General features: G+C 36.6%; 1 protein-coding gene across 1 annotated transcript; it reads right to left on the minus strand.

Annotated features, from left to right (window-relative positions):
• Positions 1–1,469: 1,469 nt before the first annotated feature.
• Positions 1,470–18,803, minus strand: LOC140171266 (aldehyde dehydrogenase 1A1-like). The gene is made up of 14 exons (XM_072194496.1): positions 18,635–18,803; positions 18,290–18,396; positions 15,840–15,944; positions 15,260–15,400; positions 14,258–14,384; positions 13,571–13,761; positions 11,811–11,924; positions 11,358–11,460; positions 9,442–9,626; positions 6,092–6,256; positions 5,770–5,927; positions 5,009–5,083; positions 3,943–3,982; positions 1,470–2,467 (listed from the first exon to the last, which is right to left on the minus strand). The coding sequence occupies exons 2-12, from the start codon at positions 18,317–18,319 to the stop codon at positions 5,059–5,061; spliced, it is 1,344 nt and encodes a 447-aa protein (XP_072050597.1). The 5' UTR covers positions 18,320–18,396; positions 18,635–18,803; the 3' UTR covers positions 1,470–2,467; positions 3,943–3,982; positions 5,009–5,058.
• Between the last annotated feature and the right edge of the window lie 989 nt (positions 18,804–19,792).

Consider the following 19,792-nt stretch of genomic DNA (forward strand, 5'->3'; position numbering starts at 1 on the left):
ATATCCATAATTTTGTAATGTTAACAAAAATATTACAAACAAAATAAATACAGACTTGACATTTAATATGGAATATTTTTCGCAAAGTTCCAAGACTGGTCTGGACGGAGTCTGCATAGACCACACGGGCTAAATATTAATAGGGGTGTGTCGGGAGATGGTGTAAGATAATTGTTTGAAAGAAAATGTGCTTTCGCTATGTTTACATTATGGTGCTCATAATGTAGCGAATTTGCCTAAAATGGTGGATTTAGGGAGGCTGAATTTGAGCTTTGTGGGGGACACAATTTCGGACTTTATGCAACGTGGTTCTGTTATTATCAAATTTATAGGGGTTTGAGGTGATATTTCTTAAACTTCGTCAGCAACTGGCATTCATCAAAGCTGAAATACACTTACAATGTACCAAGTTTTTGAACAGGGGAGGAGCTGAAAAAGAGGGCTCTTAATAGCTGTACGTACTCAAAAAGTTTGAATGGCCCCTGGGGTAAAATGTAATAAACGTACGGTACAAAAACAACTGTGCGGATCTCTGGTTGTCCAATGAACTCACACTATTTCTTTGGGTACAGTAAGTTTATAACATTTGGCCCCAGGGGACCATTCAAATTTTCTGAGTGCATACCACTTTATAGAGCCATATTTTCTAAAGCTCCTCCCACTTTCCAAACTGGTAGAGCACAGGTGAATTTCAGTTCTGACGAACACTTATTGGTATTTAGGTTCAATACAATTGCCTCAAACCTCAATAAATGTGATAATATCAGAATGATGTTGCTCAAATTCAGAAATTTTACCCCCACAAAATTCAAATTAAGTCTCCTTAAATCCGCAATTTTAGGCTAATTTACTACATTATGAGCGCCATAATGTAAACTAATGAAAAGCACATTTTTGTCAAATATTTTTTTTACACTATCTCCCGACACACCCCAATTAATATTTAGCCCGTGCCGTTTATGCAGACCTCTACCAGACTAGTCTTGGAATTTTGCGAAAAAGTATTCCATATTAAATGTCAAGTCTGTAGTTTATTTATAAGACACATACGTTATTCCATTACACATTGGGCAAGGCCCAAACAATGCAAACATTTCACGCATTTGGTTGGATTTAATGTCATTCCTCATGCAAGGAGATACAATACAATCTGTACAATCACATAAACATTTAAAAGTACAATTTGGTATATAAATCGTCCACTTTTTGTGCAAGATTCCGTTGCGTTATTTTAAGTCATTCTTAGAGCATGAATGTAGAAATGATTTTAACGCAACCCCCGGGGGCCACTCAGAATAATACTTGTAAGAAGCATCCACGTGAAAGAAAACGCGGATTATTTAAAGGGTGGTTTTGAAAAGCAAAACGAGGATCCGCACGGATCTGCGATTAGGGTCTCAAAACACTCATTGTACTGGAGGAAAGGGTATTTATTTTTTTAATTACCCAATTAACGGCCATTAGAAATTTCGAAGCAATTCCTCGCTTAGGGTGATTTTATTTGAGTAAAATCCTCATTTAGGGTTAGTTTGACAAAATTTCAATATCCTCGCTTAGGGTCATTTATGAAAGTCAATTCACGCGGATGCTTACAACTTTTATACATGAGTGGCCCCGGGGACACAACTACAGCTATAGACTTTGCGGTGTTCTTTAGGCACCCCTATAGACCCCCACACTTTAATGTGTTAGGCCTAATGATTTTGATAGTCACGTTACCTTTGTTTAGTAAAAGAACATGCATGAGTTCAAATTGAGGAAATCATGCCCTACTCCGGGGGGTGATGGCCACAAAAAACGACTGGTAAGTTAGTCTACTACATGACCTGACAAAAGGTCAAGTAGTGTGAGTAAATGATGGCGGACGAGAAACGGCACCAGTTTGTACCATTTTGAGCGAAAATACAGCTTAAGAATCCGATGTCAACATGGGGTCACCAGTAGAAATATTTTCCTAACATATTGGACCTCAGCTAGACTTTATAATGTCAGAAAATGGAGGAAAAAATGAAAAAATTCGTCAGTATTTTTTCGGTAAAATAATTTTGACAAATTGAGAATTTCTAATGACGTCACTTATATGCCCATATTTAAAAAAAACGAGTGTTAATAGTTAAACCAAATATATAGGTTTCCAGCTTCCAAAAGTATGCTAATTAGAAGGTTCAACGAATCCAAAATATAATTCTGGTATCCAAAATTATGTAACTAAGTTGCGGAGATTACGTGAGCATGCACAGTAGTGCACTTTGTTTGTTTTATACGTTCTTTGGCTTAAACCGACCTCAGTAGCAGGATTAAATGTATTTTATTCTGAAGTTCATCGAAATAACGTTAATGTATTTAATTACAACCTTAAATATGAAGGTGTCCCAAAATTATGAAACCAAATCAGGACTTCAGCCAACTTCAAAAGGACGTTGTTATGCTCTGTCTAAGAATTCTTCTCTGGAATTTTAACGATAACCTATAGAAATGGGAAGAAGCAAAACATGGTTTTTAATGTATTGGTATAGCAAACTAAATTGAAATAAAATAATTCGCATACCAGCAAACAACAATAATTGTTTGTTCCTATAATACTTGTAAAATGAGACGGGTGGGTAAAATTTCAAAACGGCGTGCCAAGAATTTGCTTGCCGCCTCTCAGCCTGCCAAATATTACCCCCTCCCTTTGGCTTGCCAAAAATTCTTGCCGTACCGTCCCCATTTCACCTTCCACCCAGGGCTCATAACTATCGCACATCCCCTTTTAAACGAGATTAAGCCTAGATGATGCAGGTTAAGTTTAAGAAAACAGCTATAGTTTCCTAAGTAGTGTAAATCAAACTTTAGGTATCTTGATAGACGAAGGTCATTTAAACCTCAGTATCTATCTTGTACAGGGTGTCCCAAAACCCAAAAAAGGCTCCTCATTACGCCCTCTTTTGCGCCTAAAAGTTGATCAAATTTATTTTGGTATGTAAAGAAACCTTTAATTGTTAGCTTTAAGAAACAAAACAATTATTTCAATCGGCTCACAAAGTTTGAAGATATGTCCTTTTAAAAAGTTCCCGTTTTTCACTCTGTCCACGGATAGCAAACAGAGTTGCTGGGATGGGTCATGCTGTGGAGTGGCCTGCAAGATCACCAGACCTCACACCACTTGATTTCTTCATTTGTGGCAAAATCCAAAATCTTTGCAAACGTATTACTGCTATATTCGCAAGTATCCGGCGCACAAGGTTGGTACGCAACGCAATTGATGCAATGAGAACTAGGGCTGAAACCTGTATTCGTCAAGGAGGCAACCAGGTAGAGGGCAGAGCAGCACAGTAAACTCACTTCAAAAGAACCAAACTAAACAGCCCTTTTCAGGGTAACCTTTTATTCCAAAAAGTGAAATGACTTTTGTTGTCAATAAAAAGAAAGCAAGAAACAATAAAGTAAGAAAGTAAAAAACATAATAAAACAAAAAGGCATAAAATAAGCGAGAAAAACATAAGTAATTGCAAGTATAGCAAAAGAGGTCCTATCCCACATCAATTTCGCCCAAATTAATAACACAAAATCCATAACCCATAAGCCCACCGGTAAAGCCCATTCCCTAAAATAAAGTTGTTATTTTATAAAGTTATCATCGAGGGATGTTTTATGTTCATGCATGGTATATGCACTTTTCAATCTTTGAAGTAGCCAAACCTCCTCCGTGGACAGAGTGAAAAACGGATACATTTCTTTAAAAGGGCATATCTTGAAATAATTGTTTCGGTTTATTAAAGCTAACGGGTAAAGGCTTCTTTACATACCAACATATACTTGATCAGCCTTTCTAAAATAGAAGAAAAAGAAGGCGCAATTAGAGGCCTCTTTTTTGGGACACCCTGTATATTTTAATATGATCTGAATGGAACTCAAGTGTGCTATGCCAGATTACTTTTTGAAGTACACGATGTTACTTACGGTTTTGATCTCTAGATACTCCATAAGGCCTTCCATTCCGCTGTAAATACAACAAATGACAATCAGTAACACATGGGTTGAGTTTTAGTGTTTTTACTAGTAATTCATGTGTGACTTTGGTGTGATGAAATCATTATAACGAAATTGCAAACATCACCAATTACTAATAAAATATAAATGCTCAATATCAATCATCAAGAGTAGTCGACATGATATTATTTTATCATCAACTGGACTTACGATTGACGATACGCGCATACGATACATCAAAGGTTGTTCCAAATCTTTGATCATTTGAATATATTATGTTATTCATTATTATTGGAAACATTTTATTGAATGTATTCATTATTCGTGTACTGGTATGTCGCTCGTTTGTAGCGACAAGACTATAGAAATGAATGCGGGGTATACTCACAGAGGAGAAAGAAAACAGAGAGCGTACCACCAGTAAAAGTCCCCGTGTATTGTATGCGGTGAGTTCTCGCATATTCATGAGGGCCGATTGATCGATCCTGCCGTGTCTAACAATCACGCCAGCGCTGCGTGCCTTCGCGTATATGCGATAGAGTGTTGCGTGCTTTCGCGATTACGCGATAGACCATGAAAATACGCGGTAATTGCGTAGCAGTCTCGACTGTCGCATTTCATGGAACAATCGGCCCTCATTATCGGGTGATGCGGAGACTTTGACTGGTGGTACCCAGACAAACAAGTACCTAGACCAGTGACTTTGGTTCGCGTAGTGTTAAGTCGACACTGCTTAGCAACGACTTTGACAAGGACGCATACCCGGGCGCAAGCAAGCAGATATGTTCGCGTCTACGGAACATGTTGCATTTGACGCGAGTGATAATAGCACAACAATCACGCAAATGAGCGCGTCTTTCTCTCCAGACATGAACGCTTATTTCTCCGCGTCCGACCACCCGGCCGACTAAAATCACCTTGGATACGTGGCTTCACCTACTGCCATGGTTAGGGATGGGCAGTCATAGGTCTAGGTGGTATGTCTATGTGTGGTGCTCTCTGTTTTCTTTCTCCTCTGTGGGTATACTATACATACTTTTCTCTTCCGACTCCAGACATCTTGTAACCACCAAATGGTGTAAGAGCTTATCCAACGAAATAGGTGTTAACCCTGACACGAAATGGAAATCACAGATATGACATTTTTAATTAACAAGACCTAAATTGTCGTCAATACATGTTAGTAAGATGTTATTTGGGCCTAAATAAATAATTTTAGAGTAATTTTAGACGAGGTACGAAAACGGGAAATGTAAACCTCAAATCTCTTAAACCTCTTTATCCTGAAATATCCATTACGTTTCACTACCTGGAGAGAATTGATCAAAAATTGAATTCCCTCCTGAGGTTCGATGAGTTGACCAGATCACAAGGATATCATTGTAGCTAGAGGAAGTATATAACACAAATGGGTCAATGAGTTACATAAAAATGACATTGTGTGGTATAATAGTTCCCAGGAAGTGAGTTTTGCCTGAGGCAATTTGTGGTTAAATGTTGATCCCCCACTACAAGAGTAATTACCATCGATTTGGTTGAAAAAGGAGGTGAGACATGATCAAATCCCTGCAGGTTACAAAACGTAATGCAAACATAGCACAATCGATTCATACAAGGTTACGAATGAGCTCGAATTTTCTTTGTGCTGCTGAGCTCTATGAATGCACGGCTGCTAATGAATGTTAAGTGTTTATGTCACTGGAGCACTGAGCTATCTGGGAACAATTAATAATTTTACGGAAACCAGTGGAGATATGTCTTTTTACCGTTAAGACGTCGATCATTGAGCACACTTACCAAACAGTTCCTGCCTGTACGGTATTGGCAATACTGAATGCCTTATCAATATCTTTGGTAAACACCGCAGCTGCAAGACCGTAGGTCGTGTTGTTAGCTCGATCACGTACTTCTTCTAATGTCTTAAATTTGATGATCTGCTGCACTGGTCCAAATATCTGCATTGTCAAAGAAAGGAAATATTACAATCTGTCTATGGACTCTGCTTGTAATGAAATGGACTGTCTCAATCGAAAGTAATTTAGGCTGATATAAATAACTTAAAATAAAGCAGATGAAAACGCCTGCTGCGTTTTAAAGTTCAGTAAACAGAACTGCATACCTCTTCTTTAGCAATTCTCATGTCGTCTGTCACATCAGAGAAAACTGTGGATTCAACAAAGTATCCCTTGTCACCAATACGCTTGCCGCCACATTCTAATTTGGCACCTTCCTTTTTACCACTCTCAATCAATTCAATGACTTTATCCAGACCGTCTTGATCAATCTATAAAAAGAGGTGAAAGTACAATTTGAATTAGAGGCAATATTATACAAAAGTCTGCACAAAAAGAAACGCAGCTGTTATAAATACGCCTATAGCGTCAGATCTAATAATTGTGTTCACATTAGTTTAACATAGACAGAAGGATGATTTATTTACGCGCATTGTGATACAATATTTGTCCAATTTCGTTCAAAAGTAACAACACAGCAGTGTTTTTAAAGAAAAATACCCGAATTTTAAAGTTGCAGCTATTTGTATTGATTTGAAGTCAGCGCAAAGATAAATGGAGGGTTTTACGTGCCATGATGCTTGCGTAATAACATTGATCGCTATAAACGGCAACTTTTAAATGTGGGTATTTTTCTTTAAAAGGACTTCTGTGTTGCTAATATTGAACGACATTTGACAAATGGGGTATCAAAATGCGCGTAAATAAATCATCCTTCTGTCTATGTAGAAATATTGTGGAAACAATTATTATTCTGAAGCTATAGACATATTTATAACAGCTGCGTTACTTTTTGTGCAGACTTTAGAAAAAGTAGAGTTCAATATGTAATCAAATCCATTGGTGGGATTTAACCTGGTATAGATAAGACGAAGTGAATAAATTTCGATTTTTTCCGAACGAGCAGATTACCTATTCATTTGTATGTGGAGAATGCCGTCCAAAAGTCATCTTGCGAAAAGGCGTCTTAGGCAAGACCGTGTCGTCTTACGGCATAATACGGTATGAATTGTCTGTTTGGATGGGCAACAGAAGTTCGTGCAACGTCATTTTTCGCCATTGCTATTTCGTTAAACAGCTGTCATAGTGTTTTGCTTATGGATGCTATTCAGCAAACACTAAAATGTTTTTAAAACATGACAATGCACGTGTTTTCAGTTTTAGTTAAAACATTTTAGTAACATATCAATGTCGGCTTATATAAAAAGCATGAAAACTCTTTTTTAAACGTGTTATACTGAAAAATTATACAACATTTTAAACCATAATTCGAAAAGCTATTGTAAAATATAATTTGGCAAACATTTGGTGTACTTCAGTCAATTATGTTAGAATGTTTCGCACCAAGTTTTGAATAAAATGTTTTTTGAATGTTAATAAAACCTTTTATACCCATGACACTCACATACCCTTTAGCCGGACCTTTAACGTTTTCTGTAATATATATTTCTGTTTGCTGGGTAGTAATCGAACAAGGCATATTAAATTATCTATTTTCATTTTGCTTTAAAAAGTAAACAGGGTAATATTTATATGATAATGGGGTTTGTTTCTTGTTGTTCCAATAATATACACCATGGCGACTTCCAAGGCATCCAACGCCAAACTCTGTTTAGGTTATTTAGACAAATGGCATACACAGTTAGCATCCTGGACAACCGATTCTTTTGTTATGCAAGGCTCACTCAGTCATTTAATGAGGCAATACAAACGATCGAATTTGGTGTTGAAATGAGCTAAATTTTTAGTTACACCTTTTCGATGTAAAATTAATTTTCTCGGCCAAATGAAAAGCAATCATTTTCATTTTTTCAGTAAATGTCAGGAAAAATTGTAGTGCTGGATACTGTATTTTTTTTTCAAATTCTAGTGTTAAACGTAGGCGTGAAATTTAGTCATTTAGTGTAAGATTTTGATAGGCTTAAACTCTGCCCGGGAGCCTTTTTTTGGATCAACCTTTTAGCTTTTCAAAGTAAGATAGTTCGCTAATGAAGGATTTTTCCCAACTTTCTAACGCACATCACCGTGAGCGATATATCATAGTTTTGCAGAATTTGCGTTTTCATTTCACCATTTTTACTGCCGGCTGACCATTTTTCAAAATCGACGCGTGAAATCTAAGGCTAATACTAGCATTGTGGATCGATATCCCTGGGTTTAATAGGAATACCGGCATGGCTACAGTGTTGCTAGAACTTCAATATAGCAAAGAAATTCCCAGGCCTATAGCGCTCCTACTGATCATGTTTAACCAGAACACTCAATTGGGGATTTGGGCTACCAAATCGCTGGTCGGGCAATTTGCTTTCAATGGAAAATTGACCTGGATAAACAACAAAGGAAATATCGACTATTTCTGCTGGTTGCTCTCGAGATAAAAGTACTGACTTTGACATTTTCGGAGCATGAAGGGAAAAGGGTAAAACAAAAACGGAAATTCTGACAAAACTATAACATATAGACCCACACGATGTGCCTTACAGGGGTGGGAAATATCTTTCTTTAGCAAACTATATTAGTTTGAGACGCTAAAACATGAATTCCGTAAAAAGCTCGCGGGCGAATTCAAGGCCTATAAAAATCAAAAATATCACACTAAAAGACACAATTTGATGCTTAATTTTAACACCAGGATTTAAAAAAAAATGTATATCCAAGCACCAAGTTTTTAACTGACATTACTGAAGAAAAAAAAAATATTGCTTTATATTTGATCGAGAAAATTAATTTCATAGCAAAAAGGTGTATCTCTGAATTGTGCTGATTTTAACATTTATCGATCAACTTTTAGCGCAACTAAGCATTTCTAAAGAATCGGTTGTCCAGGTGGCTGACTGTACACGTGTGAACAATAGGCCTACTCATTTTCCATTAGCTCGCAAAACTCAAATTATCGCTAATCTGGACTGAAAGCTTAGAGCAATAGATACAGCCAGTCGTATTTGCATACTAATACCGAGGACAGTGGGTTCGATGAGAGTCTATTCTCATCTTCTCTGGTTCGATGCAGCCAAGGTGAATCAATGGGTGCTTTCTATATATTTATATAGATATATTTGTCTCAGCATAGCGCCATCATGAGCTTATTGCAATTGCGTTTAGATGTAGTCTCGGGCAGACTGTATGTGGCTATCACGAACATACTAGGAACGACGAGCGTTAGGACCGACACAAACTAGCTGTGTAGCAGACTAGTTTGGATGTGAAAGGCACTATGAAGTTCTACCGCACAATGTCGTAATACATAACCCGTATGGTGTTAGCAGTGAACGTATCTTTGCAATCTCTCGAGATCCTCTTCTGTACCGATAGAAAGAGCAGCCAGTGTCAGGGGACCGCTAACAGCGTTACAGGGCTAAAACAAAATTTTACCCCTAATCAGGTCAAGGCTGATGCAAGTGACAGCGCATGTGTAGATTGACTGGATATCTAGCACCTCTTTTTACACAACATTTACCTGTGGACCTCCTTCAATTGTCTTATCAAATGGATCTCCAACAGTTCGTTTCTTTGCCCTTGCTACGCTTTTCTTAACAAAGTCGTCATAGATTTCCTCTTGAACAAATGTACGTGAGCCAGCGATGCAGACCTGACCACAATGAAGGAACAAGGCTTGATGGCTCATCTCCACTGCATAGTCCACTGCACGTTAAAGAAAAAGATAATATTGCATTCATATTCACCAAGAGGAATGTATTATACTACGAATGACCTACTCTAATATGTGATGCGATATGCAAAAACAGTCGGATCTTGGAAATATTGATTTTGAGATATAGTCAAACAAAGGAAATATATCCCTTTGTTTCCCTTTTGTTTTGAAAGTCTTTACATTGCTCATATCTTCGGAACTGGTTGTTCAATGTCAAAGGGGTTTTCTTTTGTGTTGGTGCGAAAGCTTTGCAAATGCTTTTTACTATCCTATAAGAAACCGAAAATGTTATATTTCTGAGTTCCGACTGAATTTGCATGATCGCATCACATATGATCAGCCTGACGGCATCACGTTCATTACAGGACTATTTACGAATATAAAACTTAATATCGGCCTTTCAGCGGGTTTAGCATATATTTCGGTGAAACAATATTACTTATTCAAGGGCAATAAATGGCTCATCTACGATATTGGTCTCAATATCTGCATCAGAACGAACACTAGATTACTAATAATTCACCCCTATAATTATAATCAATTCTTAAAACACATTACGCGATTTACCGATCACCGAGACTAACAATCGACTTCGCACTGAAAAAAACCCACCCCAAAATGCCATCGAGGTTGCATGCTTAATATCTATGGAACACTCTATATTGTTGCACTCCTAGGCAGTCATTATAAAGCAAATATGACGATTTATGGTTATGCTATGTTCGGTGTATAAGAAGACCACGAAGATTATGTCCAACGTAATGTATCTTATTACTACAGGTCCCGTTTCTGGAAGTCTTACGATTAATTTACCACACGTAAGCAACTATTGAATGAATCGTAAGTCTTTGTGAAACGGAGATTTAACGTCCAATTTTGTTTTGAAGGTTATTTAATCATATTAACTTTTGACTGTGTAATCAAATGAGACAAATTTATAGCTTCCTGTTTCTTAAGGGATCTAAAATGAGCGTTTATTGCGTTTCGACAGTATTTTTTGTGGGACATGAGAGCACCTCAGACCTATCGAATTGCATTCTGAATACGAAGCATGTCTTTCTGATATCAAATAATTTTCATTTTTTGAAAATCACAATATAATACAAATTTTATGACAAATTATAAAAAATTGATATTTTTCAAATTTTTGATATATAACAGTCCTCGAAGTAAATTATATAAATCTAATGTTATATTCTTAAAGTGTATGTAGCAGGGAGGAAAAGCCGACGGTCAATTGAAAATTTTGACCTTTCATATTGAAGATATGGATTTTTTTCCCCAAAAGACCTAATTTTTTTTGGTGTTTTGGGAAAAAAATCCATATCTTCAATACGAAAGGTCAAAATTTTCAATTGATCGTCGGCTTTTCATCCCACCTACATACACTTTAAGTATAAATCATCAGATTTCTAAAGTTTACTTCAAGTACTGTTAAATATCAAAAATATCAATTTTAATGATTTGCCATAAAATGTGTATTAAATTGCGAATTTCAAAAAATCAAAATTATTTGATATCAGAATGACATTCTTCGTATTCAGAATGCAATTCGATATGTCTGATGTGCTCTGATGTCCCAAAATAAATAGTGTCCAAACGTTCATACCCCAGCCCTTAAGTAAATTACACCCTGTACATGTATGTCACAAGAATAGCAGTGCTTTTACATTGAAGGAGTTACCCTGTATTCAGAAAATTGAAATAAATAAATAAATTACAGTCACAATCAGCGAACACAACATTAGGGCTCTTTCCGCCCATCTCGAGATGAACCCTCTTCAGGTTTGTTCTCCCAGCAGCCGCTTGAATAAGTCTTCCGACCTAGATAACAACAGTATAACAAATGAAACAGAACAATTAACTTTAAGCACACTACTTTCTCCCATGGTATAATGAAATAGAGATAAACCTAAATTCTAAATAGATGGAGATGATGGGGAGATATATGACACTACCAGTCAGATTATTCCTGCGAATGCACTCACAACCCCATCAGATTGTTATTTAATGGATATGGATAATTGTGGATTTGAGATACGTTGGTTTCTGATACTTAAAATCGGAATACATTTGTCCCACATTTTCCAACTTCGGACATAATTATCTATGCATACAGGACACTCCATCACGCTTATATGCTACATATGAAAGTTTACGGTGTTTAACGATACCTCAGTTGATCCAGTGAACGAGACAACATCAACATCCATGTGTTCACTGATAGCGGCACCAGCCGTGGGACCATAGCCTGGTACAATATTGACAACACCAGGTGGAAATCCAGCCTAAAATATCAAAATGAAATCGGAAAACTAAAATAATGATGATTGTTGTTCATGCAGTTTTATGACACATTTCATTCATAATGCCATATTTGTTGACGTTTTAATACGCGAGCAGCGCTTTGAATATTGCTTAAAGCCATATCATAACATTTTCTGTCGAAGACGCCCTCAGTATTTGTCAAAATTCTGTTTTTTACACATTTATAATGTACTGTATTAAACTAACATAATCTGCAAAAATCAAGACTCTTGGTGCTGTAGTTTAATCAAAATCCGAGATTTTGTATTAAACGCAGGAACCTTCGTTTTATTATTACGATGGAAATATTAGTCGAACGCGTACTCGATTGCTGATAACACAGTACGTACATGTACATGGCGACATATAATGGATCGCGCCGTAGCACAACCGAATGGAGTGACATTGACGACATCGGCGCTTTACTTTTCTTTGCTTTACCTCAGTTGTTCAGCTTAAAATTTAGACTTCTCCGTAATCCACTTGCCTATTTTGCATACTCTGGCTATTACATTTGTGACCATCCTCCACAACTGAGCCCGGATGTCGCCAGTGCCACTATTGAGATATGCTCCATTGAACTTAACAATAAACAATAGGAAACAAAGGGTTTATTGACTGTTTTATTTATTTTTCACTACTTAAATGTCAAGTACTATAGACATGATATACATCATTTTAAAGCTAATTTCAAGCAGAATATTTTGGTTGAATATCTCAAAAATGATGATTGGCTCAGTTGTGCTGGATGGTCACATTTAAGCATAAAACTCTGATTTGTATTAATGTGTGTGCAATTGATAGATTTTCACATCTGATCTTTTCAGTCACCGTACTCCCTCTGTTTGCTAGCTTCCCAAGTGGACTACTTACTTTCGATTGCGTTTATCTTGCTTAACACGGTTGTCTATGGATGAGATTGTCGGATTTCTGGCCTAGTAAAATTGGTCATGATATATTTATATGAATATGGCTTGTGATTGGTCGCCCAGATCTCGTTATGGTTTAAATCCTCCGGGCACGTGCCATTACCATGAACTACTTTGTACATAACTATCTGAGGTATTTGCGGCGCTTTTGTGTTGGTGCGAAAGTTAAACTCTCAACCATGCTTAGTGCTTGTGGTTAAATTGGATTGATAAACAAGTATGAATGACAGCGTGTATTAGAGAACAAAGTCCCGGGTAAAGTTCTGCTTAAAATCCAATGTGCATAGTCGGATTTTTACTCTGGCTTTCGCGATCAATAAACTTGTAGATTCCAAATCAGAATTGTTCAGTATTGAAGTGAGCCATTATAATTTATGCAAGACATGTTGCATTCAATAACATAAGCCTACGTAAACTTTACTTTTTCTGTCACTAATCATATAAACTCCTTATGACCATTTTACTGTTAATTTTAATAAACATCAGTATAATTTTAATTTTGAGTCCAACAGGATCCGTTCATCATGATTAATAATAACATATTTTTATTTATCAAAATTCGACTATGGCATAGTCTACTTAAAATTAAAAAGGGCATATCTGACAGTAAAAGCTAACATATTTTGTGGAAAAAAAATACTAATCTATTTTTATTGAAATGTTATAACATGGCTTTAAGCGAAACTGTTGACACCAACCTCCTTGATCAGTGCGGCAATATAGAGTGCCGTCAGTGGTGTCTGCTCGGCAGGTTTGATGACCATTGTGTTCCCGCACACCAGGGCGTGGCACATCTTGTTAACCACGATGGGGGCCGGGAAATTCCATGGAATTATAGCACCAACAACACCAACTGGTTCATATCTCGTGTAGCAGAAGTAATCACCATCTGGGGAAAAAATTGATAGAAGTCGTTTTAGAGATTCAGAGAACTCATCGCTAAACAAAATAAACAAAATTCGGCAATATACATAATTAAAACAGGGAATTTTATTAATATGATATAGTATTGGCCTATTACGAAATGACTAGTGGTATTATCTTGAGTCATATATGCATCGTAGTGCTAACCCCTCTAGTATTAACATCAATAACCACTTTGCCACAAGCATTGTATGGCCTGGGGTGTATCCAGGGCTTAGGTCGGGATCCTCCCACATAGATACCAAGCGCCGCGGCACACCTTAGAAGGTAGATAATGTCCATTTTCAAAGCATATAAAATAAAATAATATATATTCCTTTCATGATAGTATTCTTTAAGAGGTGGTAGAATATCTGATTGTTTTCATAATGAGCAACTTGTCTATCAAACATTTTGGTACTTTACTGCCACTTTCTCCAACATGTATGGTAACATATGTCGAAACTTGATTGAAAGCTTACCTATGGGAATGGTTTTGCCATGTATTTTATCGGCCCATCCGGCCATAGAGCGCACATCGTTACCAATGTCGTCAATACATTGAGTGGTAAGGTTGATAACCATTCCATTGTCGAGGGTTTCAAGTTCCTTATGAATCAAAGAAAAAGTAAAACAATATTGATCAATGCGTTGCCTCTGCCTTAAAACTAACTCCTATTTTCCCCTTTGAGTCCCCCCCGGAAGTTTTTATTTGTCACGTAATTTTCCCTTTGAATCCCCGGAGGTTTCTATTTGACACGCAATTTCCCCTTTGAGTCCCCGATGTTTTTATTTGCTACGTATTTTTGACTTTGAGTCCCCGGGGTTTCTATTTGACACATATAGTTTTCCCTTTGAGTCCCCGAGGATTCTATTTCTCACGTAACTTTCCTTTGAATCTACGAGGTTTCTAATTATATTTGTCTCTTTGAGTCCCATTGAGGTTTCTATTTGTCACCGAGTTGACCACACAAGAGATTGCCATATAGGCAGAGGCATACATACCCAAATTGGTTGAATGTGTTAAATAGGATAACCGTATGTAGCCGTGTATTTCATAGATAATTACATTAGTCCAGTGGCGTGGCTAGCAGAGAGAGGGGGACAGAGAGACCCCCTGACAAAAAATGAAAGAGAAAAGTGATCCCTGACAAAAAATGAATAAAATAGCCCCCTAAATTTTTATCACTTAATGATTACGGAATAAATCAAAATATGCAGGGGTCTATATCGGGATGACGGTTATAAAAATTGCAATGTTTGCAGAATGCAGAGTAGTTTACTGTAACCCATCCCCATCTACAGTTAATGCGCTTTACGCGATTCGCCGGTAACGTCGCTCTGTTGACAGGTTAAATATATTACAACGATATTTTTTTTGGTTCCTGTTGGGTTTTGTCAGACAGCCGTTCTGGTATCTTAAGCCATGTCATTTGTAGTGATATTGAACAGAAAACAACGACCAAATATATGTTTCAACTTACTCTGATATATGCTGCGTCTCTGTCAATAAGATCAGCTAATTTTAACAGCAAGCGCCCTCTTGCTGAAGCGTCTATTCGCCGCCATGTTGATCCAAGTTTGAAGGCTTCACGCGCTGCCTTAACAGCTAGATCGATATCAGCCTTAGAAAAAAAAACACATTTTCAAAAAATATTTTACATTATAATAAATTTCTTTTATATATGCTTAAATACAGAGTGTAGCTAAGTTATTCCCATCAAATGTTCAGGGGTCTATTTCAGAAAGCCTTTAAACATGGTATCGCATTCGTCAGCCTCCCTATTCCGAAACGTACGACCACGATATAACCACCCTCAAAATGTGCGAATTCTCGCAGTTGTGGAAATTCCAACTATGGTGAGAAAGAAAGAAAGAAAGAAAAAAGAAAAAAGAAAGAAAGAAGGAAAGAAAGAAGGAAAGGAAGAAAGAAAGAAAGAAAGAAAGAAAGAAAGAAAGAAAGAAAGAAAGAAAGAAAGAAAGAAAGAAAGAAAGAAAGAAAGAAAGAAAGAAAGAAAGAAGAAAGAAAGAACCTTTTGGATGATAGCGTAGTATTATGTCTACCTTGTCTCCCTCCTGCACGTCACATATCTTCTCACTGGTTGATGGATTCAAAGTGACAAATGTCTTGCCACTTACTGAGTTGACAAACTCATTGTTGATGAATACCTAATGGATTAAACACAAGATTAGCACAGGGTTAGGCCTATTGGTAGTGTAGTGCGTATACATTAAAATGGTAAAGTGTCCAATTTAATTTATGAAGAGATATAAGGCAGGGATGCTAATTAACCGCTCTTTTGTTCATATTAACAGTTGAGTAAGTTCGAGTAAAATTCGTTATACTCGTTACCTTGAGGGAATTAACGTCTAAATATAATCGCCCATTCTTTTATAGTAACCTCCAAAACATGAACAATATTACCCACACAAGATGCCAATTTTGTTCATTAGCCAGAGTGCAAGTAACCAAACAAGTGAACAAATGTTTGTCTGCTAGTGTACTTGAGGATATATGGAAATAAAATAGGAATGAGTGAATGAAATGTAACATTAACGTTTGTCTTTTTTTTAATAAAGATGATTAAATAAAAAAGGCCATGGAATTGCATTATCTTTGATTTAGACTTAAGGGAAGGGGTATGAACGTTTGGACAGTATTTATTGTGGGACATTAGAGCACATCAGACATATCGAATTGCATTCTGAATACAAAGAATGTCCTTCTGATATCAAATAATTTTGATTTTTTGAAATTCGCAATTTAATACACATTTTATGGCAAATCATTAAAGATTGATATTTTTGATATTTAACAGTACTCGAAGTAAACTTTATAAATCTGATGATTTATACTTAAAGTGTATGTAGGTGGGATGAAAAACCGATGATCAATTGAAAATTTTGCCCTTTCGTATTGAAGATATGGATTTTTTTCCCAAAACACCAAAAGAAATTAGGTCTTTTGGGAAAAAATCCATATCTTCAATATGAAAGGTCAAAATTTTCAATTGACCGTCGGCTTTTCCTCCCAGCTACATACACTTTAAGAATATATCATTAGATTTATATAATTTACTTCGAGGACTGTTATATATCAAAAATTTGAAAAATATCAAATTTTTATAATTTGTCATAAAATTTGTATTGTATTGTGATTTTCAAAAAATGAAAATTATTTGATATCAAAAAGACATGCTTCGTATTCAGAATGCAATTCGATAGGTCTGAGGTGCTCTCATGTCCCACAAAAAATACTTTCGAAACGCAATAAACGCTCATTCTAGATCCCTTAAACAAATCGGTATTTTAAGGAATCACTTTGCACATGGCTTTGAGGACCAATGTGCCACTTAGAATTTTGGAAACATACCATTTTGCACTCAGGAAATATCATACTTTAACATGGTAGACGTAAAAATCCGGTTCTAGATACCTCCAACCAAGGCCCCTACAAAAAGTGGCTTATGGAAGCTTATGGACTAATGTAAGCTAATGTATTCAACCTATCTCACTCCCCTCATTCAACATACTAGTAATACAACACTCTACACTGAACACCGTCCAGTCTGCCAAGTCGTATTACTGTAGTGAGAGTTCAAGTTCAAGTTTATTTCACCATCATCATATCATATATACACGGTAACAAAATATCAAGAAAAGGATGGTAGGACAATCAAAAGAGCAAAGCTCGAAAGATGTGATTGCCCTCAGTGCAAAACAACAACAAAACAACAACAACAAACAAATAGATGCCTACAGACAAGGACGGGGTGCAAACGGCAGACTGACAGGACTAGTGCAGACAGACAATGACGTTGGCAATGGCAATGGCATATAAAAAAATCCAATTGAGAAATATATAAGTATGCATGTTAACTTACAGTACAATGATACAATATTATGATACTTGGCATTTGTGAATACAAAATTATGAGTAGGCTACATTATAAAGAAATCAAGTAATTTTTATAGCTGCGTTTAAAAGAATTAGGAGACAAAGCAATTTTGATATCATTGGGGATGAATTCCATAGCAATGGGCACTGTCTTCTATAATGGTATTTCTGGCCAAATCATATTTGAATATTGCAGGACGATACAAATTGGATGAACGAGTGGAATAACTGTGGATGGCCATATTTTTAACAAAATAATTGGCAAAATTACAAGGCATGTTGTATACTGAAATTATACATAAATAAAGCTTTGGTAAATTTATGGATATCAAAAATATTCAAAGTATTTAGCTGAAAAAAGTGATGTGTGGGCAAGCCACGTAGAATTGGTGTATAACCTGATAATTCTCTTTTGTTTAACAACAATAAAATTCAAATTACAGTTGTTAGGATCTGCCCAAATTATAAGATTAAGGGGGAGGGGACCCGGGGAGGGGACGTGCATTTAAATTTTTCCTTCGAGATAAGGGTGGGATGCGAAATTTTTGAGAGAAATTATATGAAAATCCTCCGTCCCCCCGGCTGGCGTAAACAGTGATCCTCCCTACTTCCCTACCTGTGTATACTTGACTTCTGGTACAGTCATGGTTTCCTGTTAATGTATGTCACGTGCAGAACCAATTGATGCAGAATAGTACAATTTTCAGAAGCAACAAACTGCACCTATGTGCAGGCCCGTACGCAGGATTTTTTTGGGGGGTGCTGATTTTGAAAAAGTGGACTTTTTTTCCAAAGGTGGGGGCGATTTTGTGAAAAGTGGACTTTTCCCCAAAAACTTGGACCTTTTTTGACCAAAAAACGTAAAAAACCTGATTTTTCAATTTTGGGACTTTTTGTATACTTTTGCAAATTTGGGGAGGTGCGGTCGCACCCCCCGCACCCCCCCTGCGTACGGGCCTGCCTATGTGGTTGGCGTCAAGCACGAAATGCAAACGACTGAAAAGAGAGCTGAGTCAGGTTTGTTTGTGGGCTTCGATGAGTTGGTTCTCACAGAGGTTAAAAGTCCACCTATATAGTTTTGCTACATGATTGAACATTTACGCGTCTTCAGCTGTTGGTATCTGTGTGCAATCTGATATGTCACATGAATGACCTAATGGTATCAGCTTTCATAGCATTTCAACATGATCAAACGACATAATCACTTGTGCTGGGCTTATCTTGAAAGCAATGGATGAGTAAATATTATTTTTTGCTAGTGTATAGTTTAAAAACTCAATACATAATTTTTTAATAACAATCTGCATCGTCAACAAAGTTTAGTAATTAAAACTTCTATTAACAATTGTGCCTGTTACATTATGTGTTTATTGATTTTAGCGCGTGGTGCTTTATGTGCAATACAACGATGCGTTTCCATTGAAAATCGTTGAAATGTCAACTTTTGATTTGGGGGTTTGAGGGTTTGGAGAAATTATCAGATTGTTGAATATAGCAAGGATAACTATAACTGACGAGTTTCTTTTTGTGCCTGGTTCAATTGGGTCTGGCACCACAATCCAAATGGTATAAATTACATCATACCCGTCCGGAAGCCTATTGTGCAAAATCAAGAGATTCTTATAGGTAGGCTGATGCACAATTTAATGTCTAGCGTTCTATTATACAAGCTTATGCAAACCACTGTAATACAAACCTATGGACCTTTTTCCTAATGTGTAATTTATTGTTGTTGTATTCCATATGTATTTTGTCACGTTCTTTTTGGAGCAAAAGCGCTGTGTTATTTGTAGAGCGCTATTAGAAATGTGTTTTAATAATAATAATAATAATAATAATGGACCTATGTTTCCAAATACGGATTGCCTATACCGTCTCTTAGCTCTTGCAATACTCTCCTTGACAAATTCGTCGAAATTTTCCTCTTGTACAAAATGTTCTTGATGCAGCCAGGCAAACCTGTCAGAATGATTGAAGACCCCTTTATGGCTAACAGCGTTATCCACCAGAATCAATATTTTATTATAATTATTAAGAATGCACAATATTCATTATTTCATTATCAATTGCTTCTATTCAAGATCGCATCAAAGTAAATTTCTATGCGCGCCTCAATTGT

Source organism: Amphiura filiformis, chromosome 15, assembly GCF_039555335.1.
Source record: "Amphiura filiformis chromosome 15, Afil_fr2py, whole genome shotgun sequence".
Lineage (NCBI taxonomy): Eukaryota > Metazoa > Echinodermata > Ophiuroidea > Amphilepidida > Amphiuridae > Amphiura > Amphiura filiformis.

Coding starts and splice junctions, on each gene's coding strand:
- LOC140171266 (XM_072194496.1), bottom strand. CDS start 18,319: ATGACTGTACCAGAAGTCAAGTATACACAG. Junction 14,385..15,259: donor GAGACGCAGCATATATCAGA/GTAAGTTGAAAC, acceptor TTGATTCATAAG/GAACTTGAAACCCTCGACAA. Junction 6,257..9,441: donor CAATTGAAGGAGGTCCACAG/GTAAATGTTGTG, acceptor CTCTTTTTATAG/ATTGATCAAGACGGTCTGGA.